Raw genomic sequence first — 18,899 nt, 5'->3', positions numbered from 1 at the left:
AAACAAAGGAGATCCAACCAGTCCATCCTGGGGAAATCAGTCCTGAATATTCATTGGAAGGACTGATGCTGAAGCTGAAACTCCAATTCTTTGGTCACCTGATGTGAAGAACTGATTCTTTGGAAAAGACCTTGATGCTGGGAAAGACTGAAGGCAGTAGGAGAAGGGGACGACAGAGGATGAGATGGTTGGATGGTGTCACTGACTAAACGGACATGAGTCTGAGTAAACTCTGGGAGTTGGTGATGGACAGGGAGGCCTGGCATGCTGAAGTCCATGGGGTTGCAAAGAGTCGGACATGACTGAGCGACTGAACTGAACTGAATAAAACAAAGTTGAAGAAATAGTTCTTCATTGTGCTCCAAAGAGCATGCAAACCTAGGCCTTGGTGAAACAAGGATCTGCGGCAGTGATTCTCAGCCGTGGGAGGGCTGCGGGCTGTGGACACAGGTGGGCGTGGCTAGGGTCACAATCCCCAGAAATGCGACTGCCGTGGAATCGCTAGGGGCCAGGACAGCGGCCCACGAGCACGCGACTGTCCCGCACAGTGAAGACTGGTTCTCCTCAAAGGCCAACAGCACTCTAGTTGAGAAACAGAACTAAAAATGAGAAACCCTTAGGCGCTTGGGGTTCGCAGATACAAAGTACTACACATAAGAGACAGATAAACCACAACATCATTCTGTACAGCACAAGGAACAATATTCAGTTCTCCCGTGATTAAACCATAATGGAGAGGAATATGAAAAAGAATGTATATATATATTAATATACATAACTGAATCACTTTGCTGTACACCAGAAATTAATACTAGATTAGATTAACTAATCTTCAGATTAGTAGATTAACTAGACTTCAATTAATTAAAAAAGACACCCTACCCAGGGTTTGATGTATGCCTACACGACAGTGATGTTTAAAGACGAGCTCAGACATTTCATCCCCAGTGAAATTTTCCCAGTATCACTGTGTAATGAAAAAACCACCCCAGAAGTTGAGAACTAATCACATTTAATACTGATATTAGGAGCGGGGACCCTGCGCCGTGCTCCCGGTGTGGAGCAGGCTGAGGATAAGTTCGGTGGGCGGGCCCGAGCTGAACTCGGCCCTGGGCACACAGTAGGCACTCGGTGACTGTAGTCGGAAGGGGTGACGTCGGGGTGGGGGAGGACGCAGGGCTGCCCTCCCCACGCAGCTCCCGCCTTGCTAAAGGGCCTTTTTCCCCACCAAGGCAGTGGCCACTTGCTCCCTGGCATACAGTAGGCACTCGATGCTTTCTGTTGGGTAAGTAAACATATGGGGCACCATCTCCCAACTGTTGAGTCATGGGGACCAAATGGCTGCCAAGGCCCGCTGGGTCCTAAAGCCCTTTGGATTCAGGGGCAAAGGAGCTAAGGTTTTGGCTGCGTTGTGTCCAGGGGAGGCTGGGCCAGCAGAGGAGGGTGTCTGGCGCTGGCCTCAAGCCATGGCCCACAGCGCCCACACGGCAGCAGGCCAGGCCTTCCTGGGCCTCAGGACACTCCTGCCTACAGAGCAGCCGCCTGGGCCCTAGGGAGGCAACGTGGGCTGCCCAGGAGGCAGGGGTGGAACCCGCAGGTCTTCACAGGACCAGCACAGCTGCAGCCCCCAGCACTCGGGCATGCCGGGGAGAGATGGACACCAGCGTGTGAAGAAACACTCGCTTCTAGTGCTTTCCACAGGGCATTCAAAGCACACTACTCTCCTGCTCACGCGGAGGCAGCGGCCTGACAGGAAGGCCAGGCTGGGCTCAGCCCCCTAGAGCCCGAGTCCTCGGCCGGGGCCCGTCCACGCCAGGGCCCGCGGGAGGCCCTACAGGGGCCCCTCTGCGTCCTTGCTGGCCTCCAGCACCTCCACGTGGCTGTAGGACCTCCAGGCCTGCAGGTTACAGCTCTTCAGGATGGCGCCCAGCTGCTTCCCAGGCCCCACCTCGAACGTCTGGGGGAACGCGGTGCCCTTCCTCCGCTCGTATATGGCGTGCATCGTCTGCTCCCACTTCACCGGGGAGACCACCTGCTGCGCCAGCAGCTTCTGGATGTGTCTGGGATGCATGTATCTGTTCCCATCGACATTCGAGTGCACGGACACCAGGGGCTTCTTGACATCAATCGCCTTTAACACTTGCGCCAGGGGCTCCACGGCTGGCTCCATGAGGCGGGTGTGGAACCCACCGCTAACTGGCAACATCTTGGTGCGTCTGAAGTGATACTTAGAGGAGTTCTTCTGGAGAAACTGCAGAGCCTGGAAGAAAAAAGAAGGGAGGTTTAAGCCAGCGAGTCTCAGGGGAAGAAACACACAGCGAGGGGGTCACCTCGGACTGACGCCATCAGTCCTCCGTAGAGAATATGCGTCTCTCTGCACACCCGCGTATTTCACCCCGCACAATTGCGAAGCTGGTGTCCCAGAAGCCCTCCTGGCCATTCACAAGCCCCACCTGGCAGGTGGCCGCCCTATGCCTGAAAGAGCCGAGACCCGGAAACGCGGTCCTGCCCCAGCTCTGTCACTCCCTAGCTCGGTGGCCCCAGGCAAGTCTTTGAACTTCTTTTATTCCATCCGTGAAATGAACACAATTTCATCTACTTCATAAGACTGCTGGGAAGTGACCAGACAGGAGGCGTGGAAGGATCTAATACACGAAAAAGCATCTACCCTGCTACTCGTCATAACTGTTGACGCTTGTTTCCTTGTTCTCCATAAACTTTAGGATGACAATTCAGGAGGCTCCGAGTCTCATCTCACAATCCAGGGTCTGAAAGCTCTCATCTGGTGTTTCTCTAGAGAAGACCAAAGCTCTCCTTCCCTGCAGCCCGAAGCCACTCCCTGAAGGCTCCTCCATCCAGAGGGGCCCCCAGGACTAACAGGCCCAGCCTCAGAACCACAACATACTTGGCAAATATCTTTGAAACGGTGTATATTCTTAAGAGATCCTGTGCCTTCAGGACACAGCCCAAGGCCTACGACCCTGACAGCCCTTCCCTGGGATCCTGCAAAGGGCTTCCTAGGCCTGTCTGCTGTGTCCCTCCAACCTGACGCCACCCATGGCCTGCTCAGAAGCTGGGCCAGCTGCTCCTGAAGACTCAAGGGAAGTCACAGTAGCTGAGTGACCTTGGGAAATTTTGCTTTACCTCTCTCTGCCTCAGTTTCCTCACCTGTAAAAATGGGGATAACAACAATAGTTATCTCAGGACTATGATAAGAACTATGCCTGGTATACAAGCTCTACAGAAGGGTTAGCAATTACTGCCTTGTTACCAAGCCCTGGGATTGGTAACATGAAAAAATATAGCAGGGTAGCTCTCTGTGCCCCCAAAGGGTAGGAGGGGTTAATATTTTCGGTTGGATGGTGCTCATTCGGTCCGCTCCGAGGGCCCCACCCTGCAGGAGTGTAGTCTGTGCCCACGCATGGCCAGTGCAGCCTGTGGCTCATCAGAGGTCACCAGCCTGTGCCCTGAGTCTGTCTATTCCACACCAAGCTCACTTAGCTGTCTGAGCCCTGGAGCAAAAGCCACGTGGAGCAGAGCCCAGCATAGCGAGCCATCACGGAGGGTGACCCACGCGTGTGGGCAGTACAGCGGGGTCTGGCCCTCACTGCAGCAGAGTCCAGCCTGACCTGGGGCTCCACACCCAAGACCACGCTCCATCTGTCTCCATCACCCCAAAGGACGTGCCTCCGGTGCGTCCCGCCTCCACCATCAGGGCGCTGGCCTCTCTGCCTCAGCTTCCTGCAGCTGAGCCGCCCTGCTCAGAGCACAGGACTGGCCGTGAGGACTGGATGGGCTGAGACAGGACGGAGCCGCAGCAGCCTGACTTCTGCACCCCACAGAGCCGGCCCTGCTGCTCAGGGCGCCTCTCGGCCTGGGGTGCCCCTGCTCTTGGCAACCCCACCCTCTGCGCAGCGCCCCCTGCGCTGCCTCCTCGGCCCATCTGGTAGCCAGCCTGACCCCTACGGTGCCCTGAAACCCTGGAGTTTTCCGTTCACAGCTGCCTTCCTTTGATGGCAGGAACCCTGGTTGATCTTTCTGTGTGTCCTCGGCCCGAGAAAGGATGTCGGCAGTGAGTGGAGGCTGGACAGAGGCAAGTGTGCAAAAACAGACACCTCAGGAAAAGCAGAGCAACCCAGCAGGAGGCAGCTGCTCCTCTGAGGAAGCGAGGGGACGAGAGGCTGAGAGGAGGCCAGAGCGTATCACAGGGAGGCCCTGGAGATGACCTGGTTCAGCCCCTTTACCTTCCACGTGGGCTGGGGATTTGCCCGGGGTCCGGTCGTCCCTCATCACTGGAGCACGTGGCAGAGTGGGGACAGTACCCAGCCTCCCGCTGGAGCACGCGCCCCACCACAGACACGCTGGCCCTCAAACACTTGCCAAGACCAGGGCTGAGCAGAGCACCCGTTAGGCTCAGCAGGGTCCCAGGTGCGGAGTAAGTCCCACCTTCTGCATCGGACTGGGTTCTAGGAAGGCTGCTCCCGCCAACACCAACCTCCAGGTGTCCTGAGATCACCCTGCAGTCAGGAAAGAGGTAGTTGGCCACCTCGCACACGGGGTTCTCTATGCCCCGAGTCTTGCAGTGTTCCTGGGCTTCCAGACAGGCAACGGCGAACTTGGACTGACGCTGGCCGAGGACGGACAACATGCCACTGGGCACGGATTCCGAGGCTTCCTGCATGGCCTCAGCTCGAATTTTCACTGCATACAGACCTACACGGAGAGAAGCGCATTTGGAAAAATCAGGGCACGTGATGGAGAAGGGAAGCCCAGGCCTGAGAAACAAACCACAAATTCCACCCTCACTGGAGACGCTGGTACTGGATCCATCACCAGTCCACAAGCCGCCGTTCTAGGGATCCCAACTGCAGAGATGGTCCCCCGATCATCAGAGAGCAAGGCATGGTCCCTGGCATAGTACAAACGAACCCACGGAGCTTCCTGCCTCAGAGCTCGCTGGTGCAGGATGGTGGTTCTTAACCAGGGTGATTTTATCCCCAGGGCGGTATCTGGAAACAGCTTTTGATCATCAGGGGGGTGGCAGGTGCTACTGGCATCTGGTGGGCACAGGCCAGGGATGCTGTTCAACAGCCTACAATAAACAGCCTGCCAAGTAAGAATCATCTGGTCCAAAACGTCAACAGTGCTGTTGAGAAACCCTGGCACAGAGTGGAAAGGAAGAGACTTTGAGCTGCATCGCTTGAGGGAAGTCACGACCTCCTTCCAGGTCAAATTTTTAGCTAGTACAATGAAGATAATAATATCTAGCCTGCCTGAACTGTAGTGAAAACTGAGAACTACAAATTATTTCAGAGAAATGCTGCCGAACAAGGAAAATAATCAAGAACCTCTAGATGCCTGGAATGATGTACAAACAAGTATATGAAATTTAATAACATAATTATAGTAAATCAAGCATGACTGCCTTCACTGGAGAGCTCGACACTGGCAAGGCAGATGAGCTAGAAAGCAGGGCTCCCGGCTCAGTGCAGCTCAAGTGTGAAGTGGGAGGACGGGGCTGTGTGCCCAGGGAGGCAGCTGCCATGATCGTGACGTGAGAACGGACTGAACACGATTCACAACAGCCAGGACACGGAAACAACCTCAGTGTCCACAGGTGAATGGGTAAAGATGTGGTGCGCATATATACAAGGGAATACCCCTCAGCCGTGAAAAATAACAAGCACAAAGCCATCTGCAGCAAGGGGATGAACCTAGAGACTCTCACTCTAAGAGAGGTAAGCCAGAGAGACAAATACCACATGATATCAGTTACATGTGGAATCTAAAATACAACACAGGGAACTTCTCTGCTGACCCAGCGGATAGGCACTCGCCTCATAATGCTGGGGACGTGGGTTTGAGCCCTGGTAGGGGAAAAACAATACCCAGCTGTGGATGTGACTGGTGATAGAAGCAAGGTCCAATGCTGTAAAGAGCAATATTGCATAGGAACCTGGAATGTCAGGTCCATGAATCAAGGCAAATTGGAACTGGTCAAACAGGAGAAGGCAAGAGTGAACATCAACATTCTAGAAATCAGCGAACTAAAATGGACTGGAATGGGTTAATTTAACTCAGATGACCATTATATCTACTACTGTGGGCAGGAATCCCTCAGAAGAAATGGAGTAGCCATCATGGTCAACAAAAGAGTCCAAAATGCAGTACTTGGATGCAATCTCAAAAATGACAGAATGATCTCTGTTCATCTCCAAGGCAAACCATTCAATATCACAGTTATCCAAGTCTATCCCCCAACCAGTAATGCTGAAGAAGCTGAAGTTGAACGGTTTTATGAAGACCTACAAGACCTTCTAGAACTCACACCCCAAAAAGATGCCCTTTTCATTATAGGGGACTGGAATGCAAAAGTAGGAAGTCAAGAAACACCTGGAGTAACAGGCAAATTTGGCCTTGGAATGCGGAATGAAGCAGAGCAAAGACTAAAAGAGTTTTGCCAAGAAAATGCACTGGTCATAGCAAACACCCTCTTCCAACAACACAAGAGAAGACTCTACACATGGACATCACCAGATGATCAACACCGAAATCAGATTGATTATATTCTTTGAAGCCAAAGATGAAGAAGCTCGATACAGTCAGCAAAAACAAGACCGGGAGCTGACTGTGGCTCAGATCATGAACTCCTTATTACCAAATTCAGATTCAAATTGAAGAAAGTAGGGAAAACCACTAGACCATTCAGGTAGGACCTAAATCAAATCCCTTATGATTATACAGTGGAAGTGAGAAATAGATTTAAGGGCCTAGATCTGATAGAGTGCTTGATGAACAATGGAATGAGGTTCGTGACATTGTACAGGACACAGGGATCAAGACCATCCCCATGGAAAAGAAATGCAAAAAAGCAAAATGGCTGTCTGGGGAGACCTTACAAATAGCTGAGAAAAGAAGAGAGGTGAAAAGCAAAGGAGAAAAGGAAAGATATAAGCATCTGAATGCAGAGTTCCAAAGAAGAGCAAGAAGAGATAAGAAAGCCTTCTTCAGCGATCAATGCAAAGAAATAGAGGAAAACAACAGAATGGGAAAGACTAGAGATCTCTTCAAGAAAATTAGAGATACCAAGGGAACATTTCATGCAAAGACGGGCTCGATAAAGGACAGAAATGGTATGGACCTAACAGAAGCAGAAGATATTAAGAAGAGGTGGCAAGAATACACAGAAGAACTGTACAAAAAAGATCTTCAGGACCAAGATAATCATTATGGTGTGATCACTCATCTAGAGCCAGACATCCTGGAATGTGAAGTCAACTGGGCCTTAGAAGTCATCACTACAAACAAAGCTAGTGGAGGTGACGGAATTCCACTTGAGCTGTTTCAAATCCTTAAAGATGATGCTGTGAAAGTGCTGCACTCAATATGCCAACAAATTTGGAAAACTCAGCAGTGGCCACAGGACTGGAAAAGGTCAGTTTTCATTCCAGTCCCAAAGAAAGGCAATGCCAAAGAATGCTCAAACTAGCGCACAATTGCACTCATCTCACATGCTAGTAAAGTAATGCTCAAAATTCTCCAAGCCAGGCTTCAGCAATATGTGAACCGTGAACTTCCTGATGTTCAAGCTGGTTTTAGAAAAGGCAGAGGAACCAGAGATCAAATTGCCGACATCCTCTGGATCATGGAAAAAGCAAGAGAGTTCCAGAAAAACATCTATTTCTGCTTTATTGACTATGCCAAAGCCTTTGACTGTGTGGATCACAATCAACTGTGGAAAATTCTGAAAGAGATGGGAATACCAGACCACCTAACCTGCCTCTTGAGAAATCTGTATGCAGATCAGGAAGCAACAGTTAGAACTGGACATGGAACAACAGACTGGTTCCAAATAGGAAGAGGAGTACGTCAAGGCTGTATATTGTCACCCTGCTTATTTAACTTATATGCAGAGTACATCATGAGAAACGCTGGACTGGAAGAAACACAAGCTGGAATCAAGATTGCGGGGAGAAATATCAATAACCTCAGATATGCAGATGACACCACCCTTATGGCAGAAAGTGAAGAGGAACTAAAAAGCCTCTTGATGAGAGTGAAAGTGGAGAATGAAAAAGTTGGCTTAAAGCTCAACATTCAGAAAACTAAGATCATGGCATCTGGTCCCATCACTTCATGGCAAATAGATGGGGAAACAGTGGAAACAGTGTCAGACTTTACTTTTGGGGCACTCCAAAATCACTGCAGATGGTGATTGCAGCCACGAAATTAAAAGACGCTTACTCCTTGGAAGAAAAGTTATGACCAACCTAGATAGTATATTCAAAAGTAGAGACATTACTTTGCCAACAAAGGTCCATCTAGTCAAGGCTATGGTTTTTCCTGTGGTCAGGTATGGATGTGAGAGTTGGACTGTGAAGAAGGCTGAGTGCCGAAGAATTGATGCTTTTGAACTGTGGTGTTGGAGAAGACTCTTGAGAGTCCCTTGGACTGCAAGGAGATCCAATCAGTCCATTCTGAAGGACATCAGCCCTGGGATTTCTCTGGAAGGAATGATGCTAAAGCTGAAGCTCCAGTACTTTGGCCACCTCATGCGAAGAGTTGACTCATTGGAAAAGACTCTGATGCTGGGAGGGATTGGGGGCAGGAGAAGGGGACGACTGAGGATGAGATGGCTGGATGGTATCACGGACTCGATGGGCGTGAGTCTGAGTGAACTCCGGGAGTTGTTGCTGGACAGGGAGGCCTGGTGTGCTGCGATTCATGGGGTCGCAAGAGTCGGACACGACTAAGCGACTGAACTGAACTGAGGGGAAATAGGATTCCACATGCTGCGGGGCAACTAAGCCACAACTAGAGAGAAGCCCACGCGGTATAACAATGAGCTGATGCAGCCAAAAATAAATAAATAAAATATGAAAATAACTAAAAAAAAACCCCAGCTCAAATGAACATGCTCAGATACGGACTCAGACACAGAGAACAGACTACTTGTGGCTGCCAAGGGGGAGGGGAGGTAGGGGAGGATTCGTAGATGCCAACTATTATGCATGAGGATATATACTCAATATCTTGTGATAACTCATAATGTAAATGAAGATAAAAAGGTATATATGTATAACGGAATCACTTCACTGAAGAGCAGAAATTGACACAACATTGTAACTTCACTATACTTCAGTAAAAACTGAAGAAAAAAGACTGGACTGGATTCATGCTATCCCATTACTAGATAGCATCACCCTGGTCCTGGGCCTGCTCCCTGGTGGGGAGGAGATGACCAGATCAAGAAGCAGTTAAGGGACGAGTCCAGGATTTGATGGGACGACAAGGTCAGAGGAACAAACCCTGCGCCCTTTCTCTCAACACACCTTCATTCACCCAGCACTGAGTATGTCTGTGCTGGAGTTTCAGCCCCTTACACAAGCAGAACTATGGAGCAAACACATTAAGAGCCCGTGTTAGGAAGCAGGAGAGAACACACAGCAATGTGGTGACCCTCCCAAGCAGGCATTAAATAACTGCAAGTTGTCAACTGAAAAAACACATCAATAATTCTGCAAATTATGTACATATTAAACTATGTTTCTATAAAATATCTTTATTAGGATGCAGAAATATGAAAATTTTTTTCACTTTCTTGACCAGGCTTTCTTTCTATAATGCTTTTCAAAAAAAGAGGTGAAATTCACATAAAATATAACCAGTTTTAAGTGCATAAATGCAGCAGTATTTGTTGTATTCAGAAGGTACAGGACTTTCCTGGTGGTCTAGTGGTTAAGAAGCCACCAGCAAATGCTGGGACACGGGTTCAATCCCTGGTCTGGGAAGTTTCCACATGCTGTCAGGCAGCTAGGCTTATATGCAGCAACTACCAAGCCCACACTCGAGAGCTGGTGCTCTGCCATGTGAGAAGCCTGTGCGCCACACCTAGGGAGGAGCCCCTGCTTGCCACACCTAGAGAAAAGCCTGTGGGCAGCAACAAAGACCCGGAATGGCCAAAAAACCCTTTCCATCAGCCCACAAAACATCCCATACCCACTGAGCACTCACTCTCCATTTCTCCTTGCCTCCACCCCCAGTAACCTCTAATCAGCTGTCTGTGAATTTATGTATCTGGACATTTCACAGAAAAATAAGGGAGCTCTGTGTCCGGCTTCTGTCACCCAGCAGGTTTCTGATGTCCCTCCATGCTCCCACATCAGTCTTTTACTTCTTTTCATGGCTGAATATTCCACTGGGTCGATCTACCACAATTTGTTTACCCACTCATCTGATTATGGACATCTGGATCGTTTCTGCCTTTTGGAAACGAATATGAATAGCGCTGTTACAAGCATCTGTGTGCAGGTTTTCCAGTGTGGACATGTGTCTCCGTCTCTTAGGTACAGACCTGGGAGCAGAGCCACCAGGCCACACAGCAACTCCATGTTTACCCTGAGGATCCACCAAACTGCTTTCCACAACGGCGGCGCTGCCTTATATTTCATCAGTGTGTGAGGTTCCTACATCCTTGCCAACACTTGCTATTTTCCTCTTGTTTTTTAAATTAAAGCCATCCTGGTGGGCATGAAGTGGTACTTCACTGTGCTTTTGATTTGTATTTCCCTAATGGTTGGTGGTCTGGTATTCCCATCTCTTTAAGAATTTTCCACAGTTTGTGGTGATCCACACAGTCAAAGGCTTGGGCAGTCAATAAAACAGAAGTAGTTGCTTTTCTGGAACTCTCTCGCTTTTTCAATGATCCAACGAATGTTGGCAATTTGATCTCTGGTTCCTCTGCCTTTTCTAAGTCCAGCTTGAGCATCTGGAAGTTCATGGTTTACACACTGTTGAAGCCTGGCTTGGAGAATTTTGAGCATTACTTTACTAACGTGTGAGATGAGTGCAATTGTGTGGTAGTTTGAGCATTCTTTGGCATTGCCTCTCTTTGGGATTGGAATGAAAACTGAACTTTTCCAGTCCTGTGGGCATTGCTGGGTTTTCCAAATTTGCTGGCGTATTGAGTGCAGCACTTTCACAGCATCATCTTTTAGGATTTGAAATAGCTCAGCTGGAATTCTGTGGGGCCCTGCGTGGGAAACCTTAAAAAAAAAGGGGGGGGGGGCTAGCTTTTGCGGTGGGAAACTAAGATGGCGTCTGGCAGAAGAGATAGGGGTGTGGTCTATGTTACAGTTTTTGATTGGCTCTCTTGATTTCCGTGCACGTGGACAGTGCGTGATCACCACAGACTCCTGTTACAATGAAGCGCATGACAATTTGACCTTTAACGTGACTGGTGCAACTATGGGAGGTCCCTTGCAGAACCCCCTTGCTTGTCTATATAAACCAAGAGTTTGTGGCAATAAAGCAGAACTGCTCAGAGGGAACCCGTCGCGTCTGATTGTCTCTCGTTTGCCGAGAGGCTGGGCTGGCGGACAGCAGGCTCACCTCTCCTCGGGACCCCTCGGCTTTGCTGAGGGAAGTTCCACTGCCTCTCTCTTTCTGCGGAGCGCCCCCCACAGAATTCCATCACCTCCACTAGCTTTGTTCATAGTGATGCTTCCTAAGGCCCACTTGACTTCACATTCCAGGATGTCTGGCTCTAGATGAGTGATCACACCATCGTGATTATCTGGGTCGCGAAGATCTTTTCTGCATAGATTTTCTGTGTATTCTTGCCACCCTTTCTTAGTATCTTCTGCTTCTGTTAGGTCCATAGCATTTCTATCCTTTATTGTGCCCATCTTTGCATAAAATGTTCCCTTGGTATCTCTAATTTTCTTGAAGGGATCTCTAGTCTTTCCAATAAACTGTGGAAAATTCTTAAAGAAATGGAAACACCGGACCACTGCCTCCTGAGAAATCTGTATGCAGGTCAAGAAGTAACAGTTAGAACTGGACATGGAACAACAGACTGGTTCCAAATTGGGAAAGGAGTATGTCAAGGCTTATATTGTCCCCTTGCTTCTTTAACTTATATGTAGAGTACATCATGCAAAATGCCAAGCTGGATGAAGCACAACCTGGAATCAAGATTTCTGGGAGAAACAGCATTAACCTCAGATATGCATATAACACCACACTTATGGCAGATAGCGAAAAAGAACTAAAAGAGCCTCTTGATGAAAAGTGAAAGAGGAGAGTGAAAAAGTTGGCTTAAAACTCAACATTCAGAAAACTGAATGGCATCTGGTCCCATCACTTCAGGGCAAATAGATGGGTAAACAGTGGAAATAGTGACAGACTTTATTTTCTTGGGCTCCAAAATCACTACAGATGGTGACCGCAGCCATGAAATTAAAAGACACTTGCTCCTTGGAAGAAAAGCAATGACCAAGCTAGACAGCATATTAAAAAGCAGAGACACCACTTTGCCAACAAAGGTCCATCTAGTCAAGGCTATGGTTTTTCCTGTGGTCATATATGGATGTGAGAGTTGGACTATAAAGAAAAATGAGTGCCGAAGAATGGATGCTTTTGAACTGTGGTGTTGGAGAAGACTCTTGAGAGTCCCTTGGATGGCAAGGAGATCCAACCAGTCCATCGTAAAGGAGATCAGCCCTGAATATTCATTGGAAGGACTGATGTTGAAGCTGAAACTCCAATCCTTTGGCCACCTGATGCGAAGAACTGACTCATTTGAAAAGACCCTGATGCTGGGAAAGATTGAAGGCGGGAGAAGGGGACAACAGAGGCGGAGATGGTGGGATGGCATCACCGACTCAATGGACATGAGTCTGAGTTTGTGTAAGCTCCAGGAGCTCATGATGAACGGGAAGCCTGGCGTGCTGCAGTCCAGGGGCTGCAGAGTCGGACACTGAGCAGCTGCACTGAACTGAAGGGCTGCAATGCGGTGGCTGTGACGTCGCACGTCTTGTCATGTACTCACTGGCTCTCTGCAGATCTTTAGAGACATGTCTGTTCAAGTCCTTTGTACTTAACTATAAGCAAAATGTTGACCTGTTTACACACAAAAACCTTAAGAAATGAAACTGATCTCAAGATCAAACACTGATTTATTCTCTTCCACTTAATCAGTATCTACTGAGCATCTATCACATGACAGGCAGTGGAGGTACGTGAGTGGACTAAGAATGCACACGAACAGTGGGACAGACAGAAGCAAGATGCTTTCTCAAGACTAAGAGGAGAAAGAAATTCCCTGAGAAATCCTTCAAGCTGCAAATCAGGTGAAGTCTGGTCCTCAGGTCCCACTGTCATCCCCACCCATGTGTCCCCTTCTCTAACCCCTGAGTAGGTCCAGAATTGTTTTTGGCGGTGCCCCTTGTCCTCAGTGGGCCCAGCAAGACAACACCCCATGCATAAAATCAATTCCCTTCCCGGGTACCTTCAGAAAATTCCATGGCTCCAGCAAACACTAGGGCTGCAAATTCTCCCACACTGAATCCAGCAGCAGCAACACAGTTCTCAATAACCTGCAGGGACAGATGCAGAAGAACATGAGGCCGCGTTCTCAGGGGAGTTGTCTGGGGCTCCGCACTCGCGAGCCGACAGTGTTCAGCAGCTCAGGGAGCCAGGTTCTGCTGGCCTGGTGCTCCAGCTAGAGGATGACACACTGAAGTGCCTCGACCATCACTGACCAGCCCTTTACTGATGCGGAACTTCCCTGGCAAGGGAGGTCAAACCCTCCCACTGGACTCCGTGGTTAAGCTGTGACTCCAACCCAGGGCTCTGGATTCTCCTGCTTCTACCTCTCAGGCCGATGGAGACAGAGGGCACCAAGTACAGAAGTTAAGTGCATGCCCTTCACAGTCACAGAGAGCAGGATTTGATGCTTAGCCTGGGAGAGTCCCCTAACCTCCTCACCTCAGTTATCTCATCTGTGAAATGGGCAGAGCTCAATCTACCCCCACAGGGTTGCTAAGAGAGAATTACATGGAGATAAGGCCTCTAAATCGCTCAGCACAGAGCTGGCCCAGGATAAACACTGGGTGAATGTTATCACGATTTCACAGGACCCCTTAAGCTAATTACTATCTCTGCCCTCCTCTTTCCCCATCCATAAAATAATGCTACCAACCTCACAAGGTTGTGGTGAGGATGAAATGGAGTAAAGTTCTGTCTTAACATGTTTTGATATTAAATCATCCCACAACTTCAAGTGAAGGAATACTTTCATCATCTTCTCAACAACCCTTCATGAACGAAGGTTCATCCTTCTAAAACCGTTTATTAATTCATTAAATGATTAAGGATCACTTACAATCGAAACTGGCCCTTCACTCCCTTCACACTCTAGGCAATTTTCACAGTATATTTTATTCTCTGTTATCTATCTCCTTGCAAGGAGATCCAACCAGTCCATCCCAAAGGAAATCAGCCCTGAATATTCACTGGAAGGACTGATGCTGAAGCTGAAACTCTAATGCTCTGGCCACCTGATGCGAAGAACTGATTCACTGGAAAAGACCCTCATGCTGGGAAAGATTGAAGGCGGGAGGAGAAGGAGACCACAGAGGATGAGATGGTTGGATGGCATCACCGACGCGATGGACATGAGTTTGAATAAGCTCCAGGAGTCGCTGATGGACAGGGAGGCCTGGCGTGCTGTAGTCCATGGGGTTGCAAAGAGTCGGACACAACTGAGCGACTGAACTGAACTGATCTATCTCCCTGCCCTAAAACGCAAGCACCGATCCTCGTTTTGATCACGCCAGTTTATCTCCTGCGCCTACCGCAGCGTCTGGCACAGGTGGGACCTCAGGAAGGACCTGCAAAACCGAAGTGGACGCGGCGAGCCCAACAGGAGGGAGCCCCAGGCCTCACCGCGGGTTGCAGGTGATGCAGTTTCTCCACGGCGGCCAGCGAAGCCACGAAGACGGCGGGCTGGCAGTGGACAGTGCGGTCCAGGGCCTCCCGCGGCCCGCGCAAGCTCAGCTCCAGCAGGTCGTAGCCGAGCACGCGGCGGGCGGCGTCGTAAAGCTCGCGGACGCGCGGGAAGCGGAGCAGCCCACGGCCCATGCCCACCACCTGGCTGCCCTGGCCGGGGAAGAGCAGCACCGAGCACTGGCCGGGCTCCCGCCGTCCCGCCGCCACCTCCGCGTCCCGGGACCCTCCGTCCGCCGCGGTCGCCTCTCGCAGCAGCGCCGCCACGTCCACAGCAGCCGGCGGAGGCCGCGGGCAGTTCGAGGAGCCGCGGCGGCCGCTCACGCTTCGGGCCCAGGCCCCGGCGGCCCGCGCGACCCGGACACTCATGGTGAGGGAACCCGGCCCCCACGCGCGTAACCGGGGCGACCGAGACCCGACTTCCGGAGGTGCGGCGCGGTCCTTGATGTATTTCCCGCCGGGCGGGCTGAGGCACCCGCGGGAAGAAAGGTTCCGCGAGTACCAGTTCCGGCCCAGGCTCTGAAACTAGTGACTGGGCTCTCGGGATCCGTGGGGCACGTGCTTAATTAAACCTGCGCGGGAAAGAAGAAAACACCACACCGCACCCTGAGCCCTCACAAACATTTATGGACTAAGCAACTTAACGCAATATAATATTCAACCTAGCGGTGGACAAGTGCTTGAAACGCTTCCATGTTCCTTATTGTATTTGATTAACTGCACTGCTGTGCTCTCTTTTATATTAATAATTCCTACAACCCAGACGCAGTGTAAGCTTTCAGTACACATATGTTACATTGGACAGAGTCCTGGATATTTTTCAGACATTAGCCTGTTTTAATTCCTCACTTACTTCCTTATTGTATTTGATTAACTGCACTGCTGTGCTCTCTTTTATATTAATAATTCCTACAACCCAGACACAGTGTAAGCTTTCAGTACACATATGTTACATTGGACAGAGCCCTGGATATTTTTTCAGACATTAGCCTGTTTTAATTTCTCACTTACTGTGGTTAGGGTTACTTTGGCTTTGGAGTACAGAATGAAGCAGGGCAAAGGCTAACAGATTTCTGCCAAGAGAACGCACTGGTCATAGCAATCACCCTCTTCCAACAGCACAAGACAAGACTCTACACATGGACATCACCAGATGGTTAATACTGAAATCAGATTGTTTATATTCTTTGGAGCCAAAGATGGAGAACCTCTATACAGTCAGCAAAAGCAAGTACGGGAGCTGACTGTGGCTCAGATCAGGAACTCCTTATTGCCAAATTCAGACTTAAATTGAAGAAAGTAGGGAAAACCACTAGACCATTCAGGTATGACCTAAATCAAATCCCTTATGATTATACAGTGGAAGTGAGAAATAGATTTAAGGGACTAGATCTGATAGAGTGCCTGATGAACTATGGACGGAGTTTCATGAAATTGTATAGGAGGCAGGGATCAAGACCATCCCCCCAAAAAAGAAAGGCAGAAAAGCAAAATGGCTGTCTGAGGAGGCCTTACAAATAGCTGTGGAAAGAAGAGAAGTGAAAAGCAAAGGAGAAAATGAAAGATATACCCATTTGAATGCAGAGTTCCAAAGAATAGCAAGGAGAGATAAGAAAGCCTTCTTCAGTGATCAATGCAAAGAAATAGAGGAAAACAACAGAATGGGAAAGACTAGAGATCTCTTCAAGAAAATTAGAGATACCAAGGGAACATTTCATGCAAAGATGGGCTCAATAAAGGACAGAAATGGTCTGGACCTAACAGAAGCAGAAGATATTAAGAAGAGGTGGCAAGAATACACAGAAGAACTATACAAAAATAATTTTCACAACCCAGATTATCATGAAGGTATGATCACTCACCTAGAGCCAGACATCCTAGAATGTGAAATCAAGTGGGCCTTAGAAATCGTCACTATGAACAAAGCTAGTGGAGGTGATGGAATTCCAGTTGAGATGTTTCAAATCCTGAAAGATGATGCTGTGAAAGTACTGCACTCAGTATGTCAGCAAATTTGGAAAACTCAGCAGTGGCCACAGGACCAGAAAAGGTGAGTTTTCATTCCAATTCCAAAGAAAGGCAATGGCAAAGAATGCTCAAACTACCGCACAATTGCACTCATCTCACATGCTAGTAATGCTCAAAATCCTCCAAGGCAGGCTTCAACAGTACATGAACTGTGAACTTCCAGATGTTCAAGCTGGTTTTAGAAAAGGCAGAGGAACCAGAGATCAAATTGCCAATATCCACTGGATTATTGAGAAAGCAAGAAAGTTCCAGAAAAACATCTATTTCTGCTATTGACTATGCCAAAGCCTTTGACTGTGTGGATCACCACAAACTGTGGAAAATTCTTCAAGAGATGGGAATACCAGAACATCTGACCTGCCTCCTGAGAAATCTGTATGCAGGTCAAGAAGCAACAGTTAGAACTGACATGAAACAACAGACTGGTTCCAAACAGGGAAAGGAGTATGTCAAGGCTGTATATTGTCACCCTGCTTATTTAACTTATATGCAGAGTACATCATGAGAAATGCTGGACTGGAAGAAACACAAGCTGGAATCAAGACTGCCAGGAGAAATACCAATAACCTCAGATATGCAGATGACACCACCCTTATGGCAGAAAGTGAAGAGGAACTAAAGAGCATCTTGATGAAACTGAAAGAGGAGAGTGAAAAAGTTGGCTTAAAGCTCAACATTCAGAAAACTAGGATCATGGCATCTGGTCCCATCACTTCATGGCAAATAGATGGGAAAACAGTGAGAGACTTCATTTTGGGGGCTCCAAACTCACTGCAGATGGTGATTGCAGCCATGAAATTAAAAGATTCTTACTCCTTGGAAGGAAAGTTATGACCAACCTAGATGGCATATTAAAAAGCAGAGACATTACTTTGCCAACAAAGGTCTGTCTAGTCAAGGCTATGGTTTTTCCAGTGGTCATGTATGGATGTTAGAGTTGGACTATAAAGAAAGCTGAACGCCGAAGAATGGATGCTTTTGAACTGTGGTGCTGGAGAAGACTCTTGAGAGTCCCTTAGACTGCAAGGAGATCCAACCAGTCCATTATAAAGGAGATCAGTCCTGAATATTCATTGGAAGGAGTGATGTTGAAGCTGGAACTCCAATCCTTTGGCCACCTGATGCGAAGAACTGACTCATTTGAAAAACCCTGATGCTGGGAAAGATTGAAGGTGGGAGGAGAAGGGGATGATCGAGGATGAGATGGTTGGATGGCATCACCAACTCAGTGGACGTGAATTTGAGTAAGCTCCGGGAGTTCATGATGAACAGGGAAGACTGGTGTGCTGCAGTCCATGGGGTTGCAAAGAGTCAGACACAACTGAGCAACTGAACTGAACTCTATGGTAAATAGGTGCTATTATTATCCTCAGTTTACACATGTTGTATCCCTGGGTTGGGAAGATCCTCTTGAGAAGGCAAGGTCTAGCCCCTCCAGTATTCTGGCCTGGAAAATTCCATGGAAAGAGGAACCTGGTAGGCTACAGTCCATGGGGTTGCAAAGAGTCGGACACAACTGAGCGACTTTCACTTTCACTTTTCAGACAGAGTCTCGAAGGTTGAGTGGCAGATGGTTAGTGACAGAAGTAGGACTGGAGATTGGGATTATCTGGTTTCCGGGTTGTGGTGCCAGACTGGGCTAGAGAGAATCTAATTCTGAACTCACCTGTATCTATACCCCTTTCTTCCCCTGCCAGCCTCTAAGGAGCTCTGGACACACACACACACACACACACACACTCTGGACACACAGACACATCTCAGACTGAGAAAGATCTAGGTGGATCACATCATCAAATCTCCCAAGTGGGTTTGTCCTGAGAAAAGAATCAGATGAGCAAAGACATAGCTCTTAGGACATGCGCAGGCCCCTTGCTTTTGACACAGAAAAGATGGAAATGAGGTGCATATCCAGCCAGAAGTGATTAGCTACTGATGGTAAGTCCATACAATGCTGTGTCCTCAAAGATGTGGAAGAGATGTTTAGGTTAAGACATGAACAGAGGACACGCTGCCCCCAGAAGCCTATCAACCCACAGAAGAGGAATCTTTTAAAGACATAAACCACAGGACAGAGAGAA

The 18,899-nt window shown here is 48.6% G+C and overlaps 1 protein-coding gene across 1 annotated transcript; it reads right to left on the bottom strand.

Annotated features, from left to right (window-relative positions):
• Positions 1–995: 995 nt before the first annotated feature.
• On the bottom strand, positions 996–15,181 carry MCAT (malonyl-CoA-acyl carrier protein transacylase). The gene is made up of 4 exons (XM_040233148.1): positions 14,731–15,181; positions 13,292–13,379; positions 4,496–4,713; positions 996–2,260 (listed from the first exon to the last, which is right to left on the bottom strand). The coding sequence occupies exons 1-4, from the start codon at positions 15,157–15,159 to the stop codon at positions 1,832–1,834; spliced, it is 1,164 nt and encodes a 387-aa protein (XP_040089082.1). The 5' UTR covers positions 15,160–15,181; the 3' UTR covers positions 996–1,831.
• Positions 15,182–18,899: the final 3,718 nt, after the last annotated feature.

Source organism: Oryx dammah, unplaced genomic scaffold, assembly GCF_014754425.2.
Source record: "Oryx dammah isolate SB20612 unplaced genomic scaffold, SCBI_Odam_1.1 HiC_scaffold_29, whole genome shotgun sequence".
Classification (NCBI taxonomy): Eukaryota; Metazoa; Chordata; class Mammalia; order Artiodactyla; family Bovidae; genus Oryx; species Oryx dammah.
The sequence above is the reverse complement of the archived record's forward strand: the minus strand, read 5'-3'. Positions and strand labels throughout refer to the sequence as shown.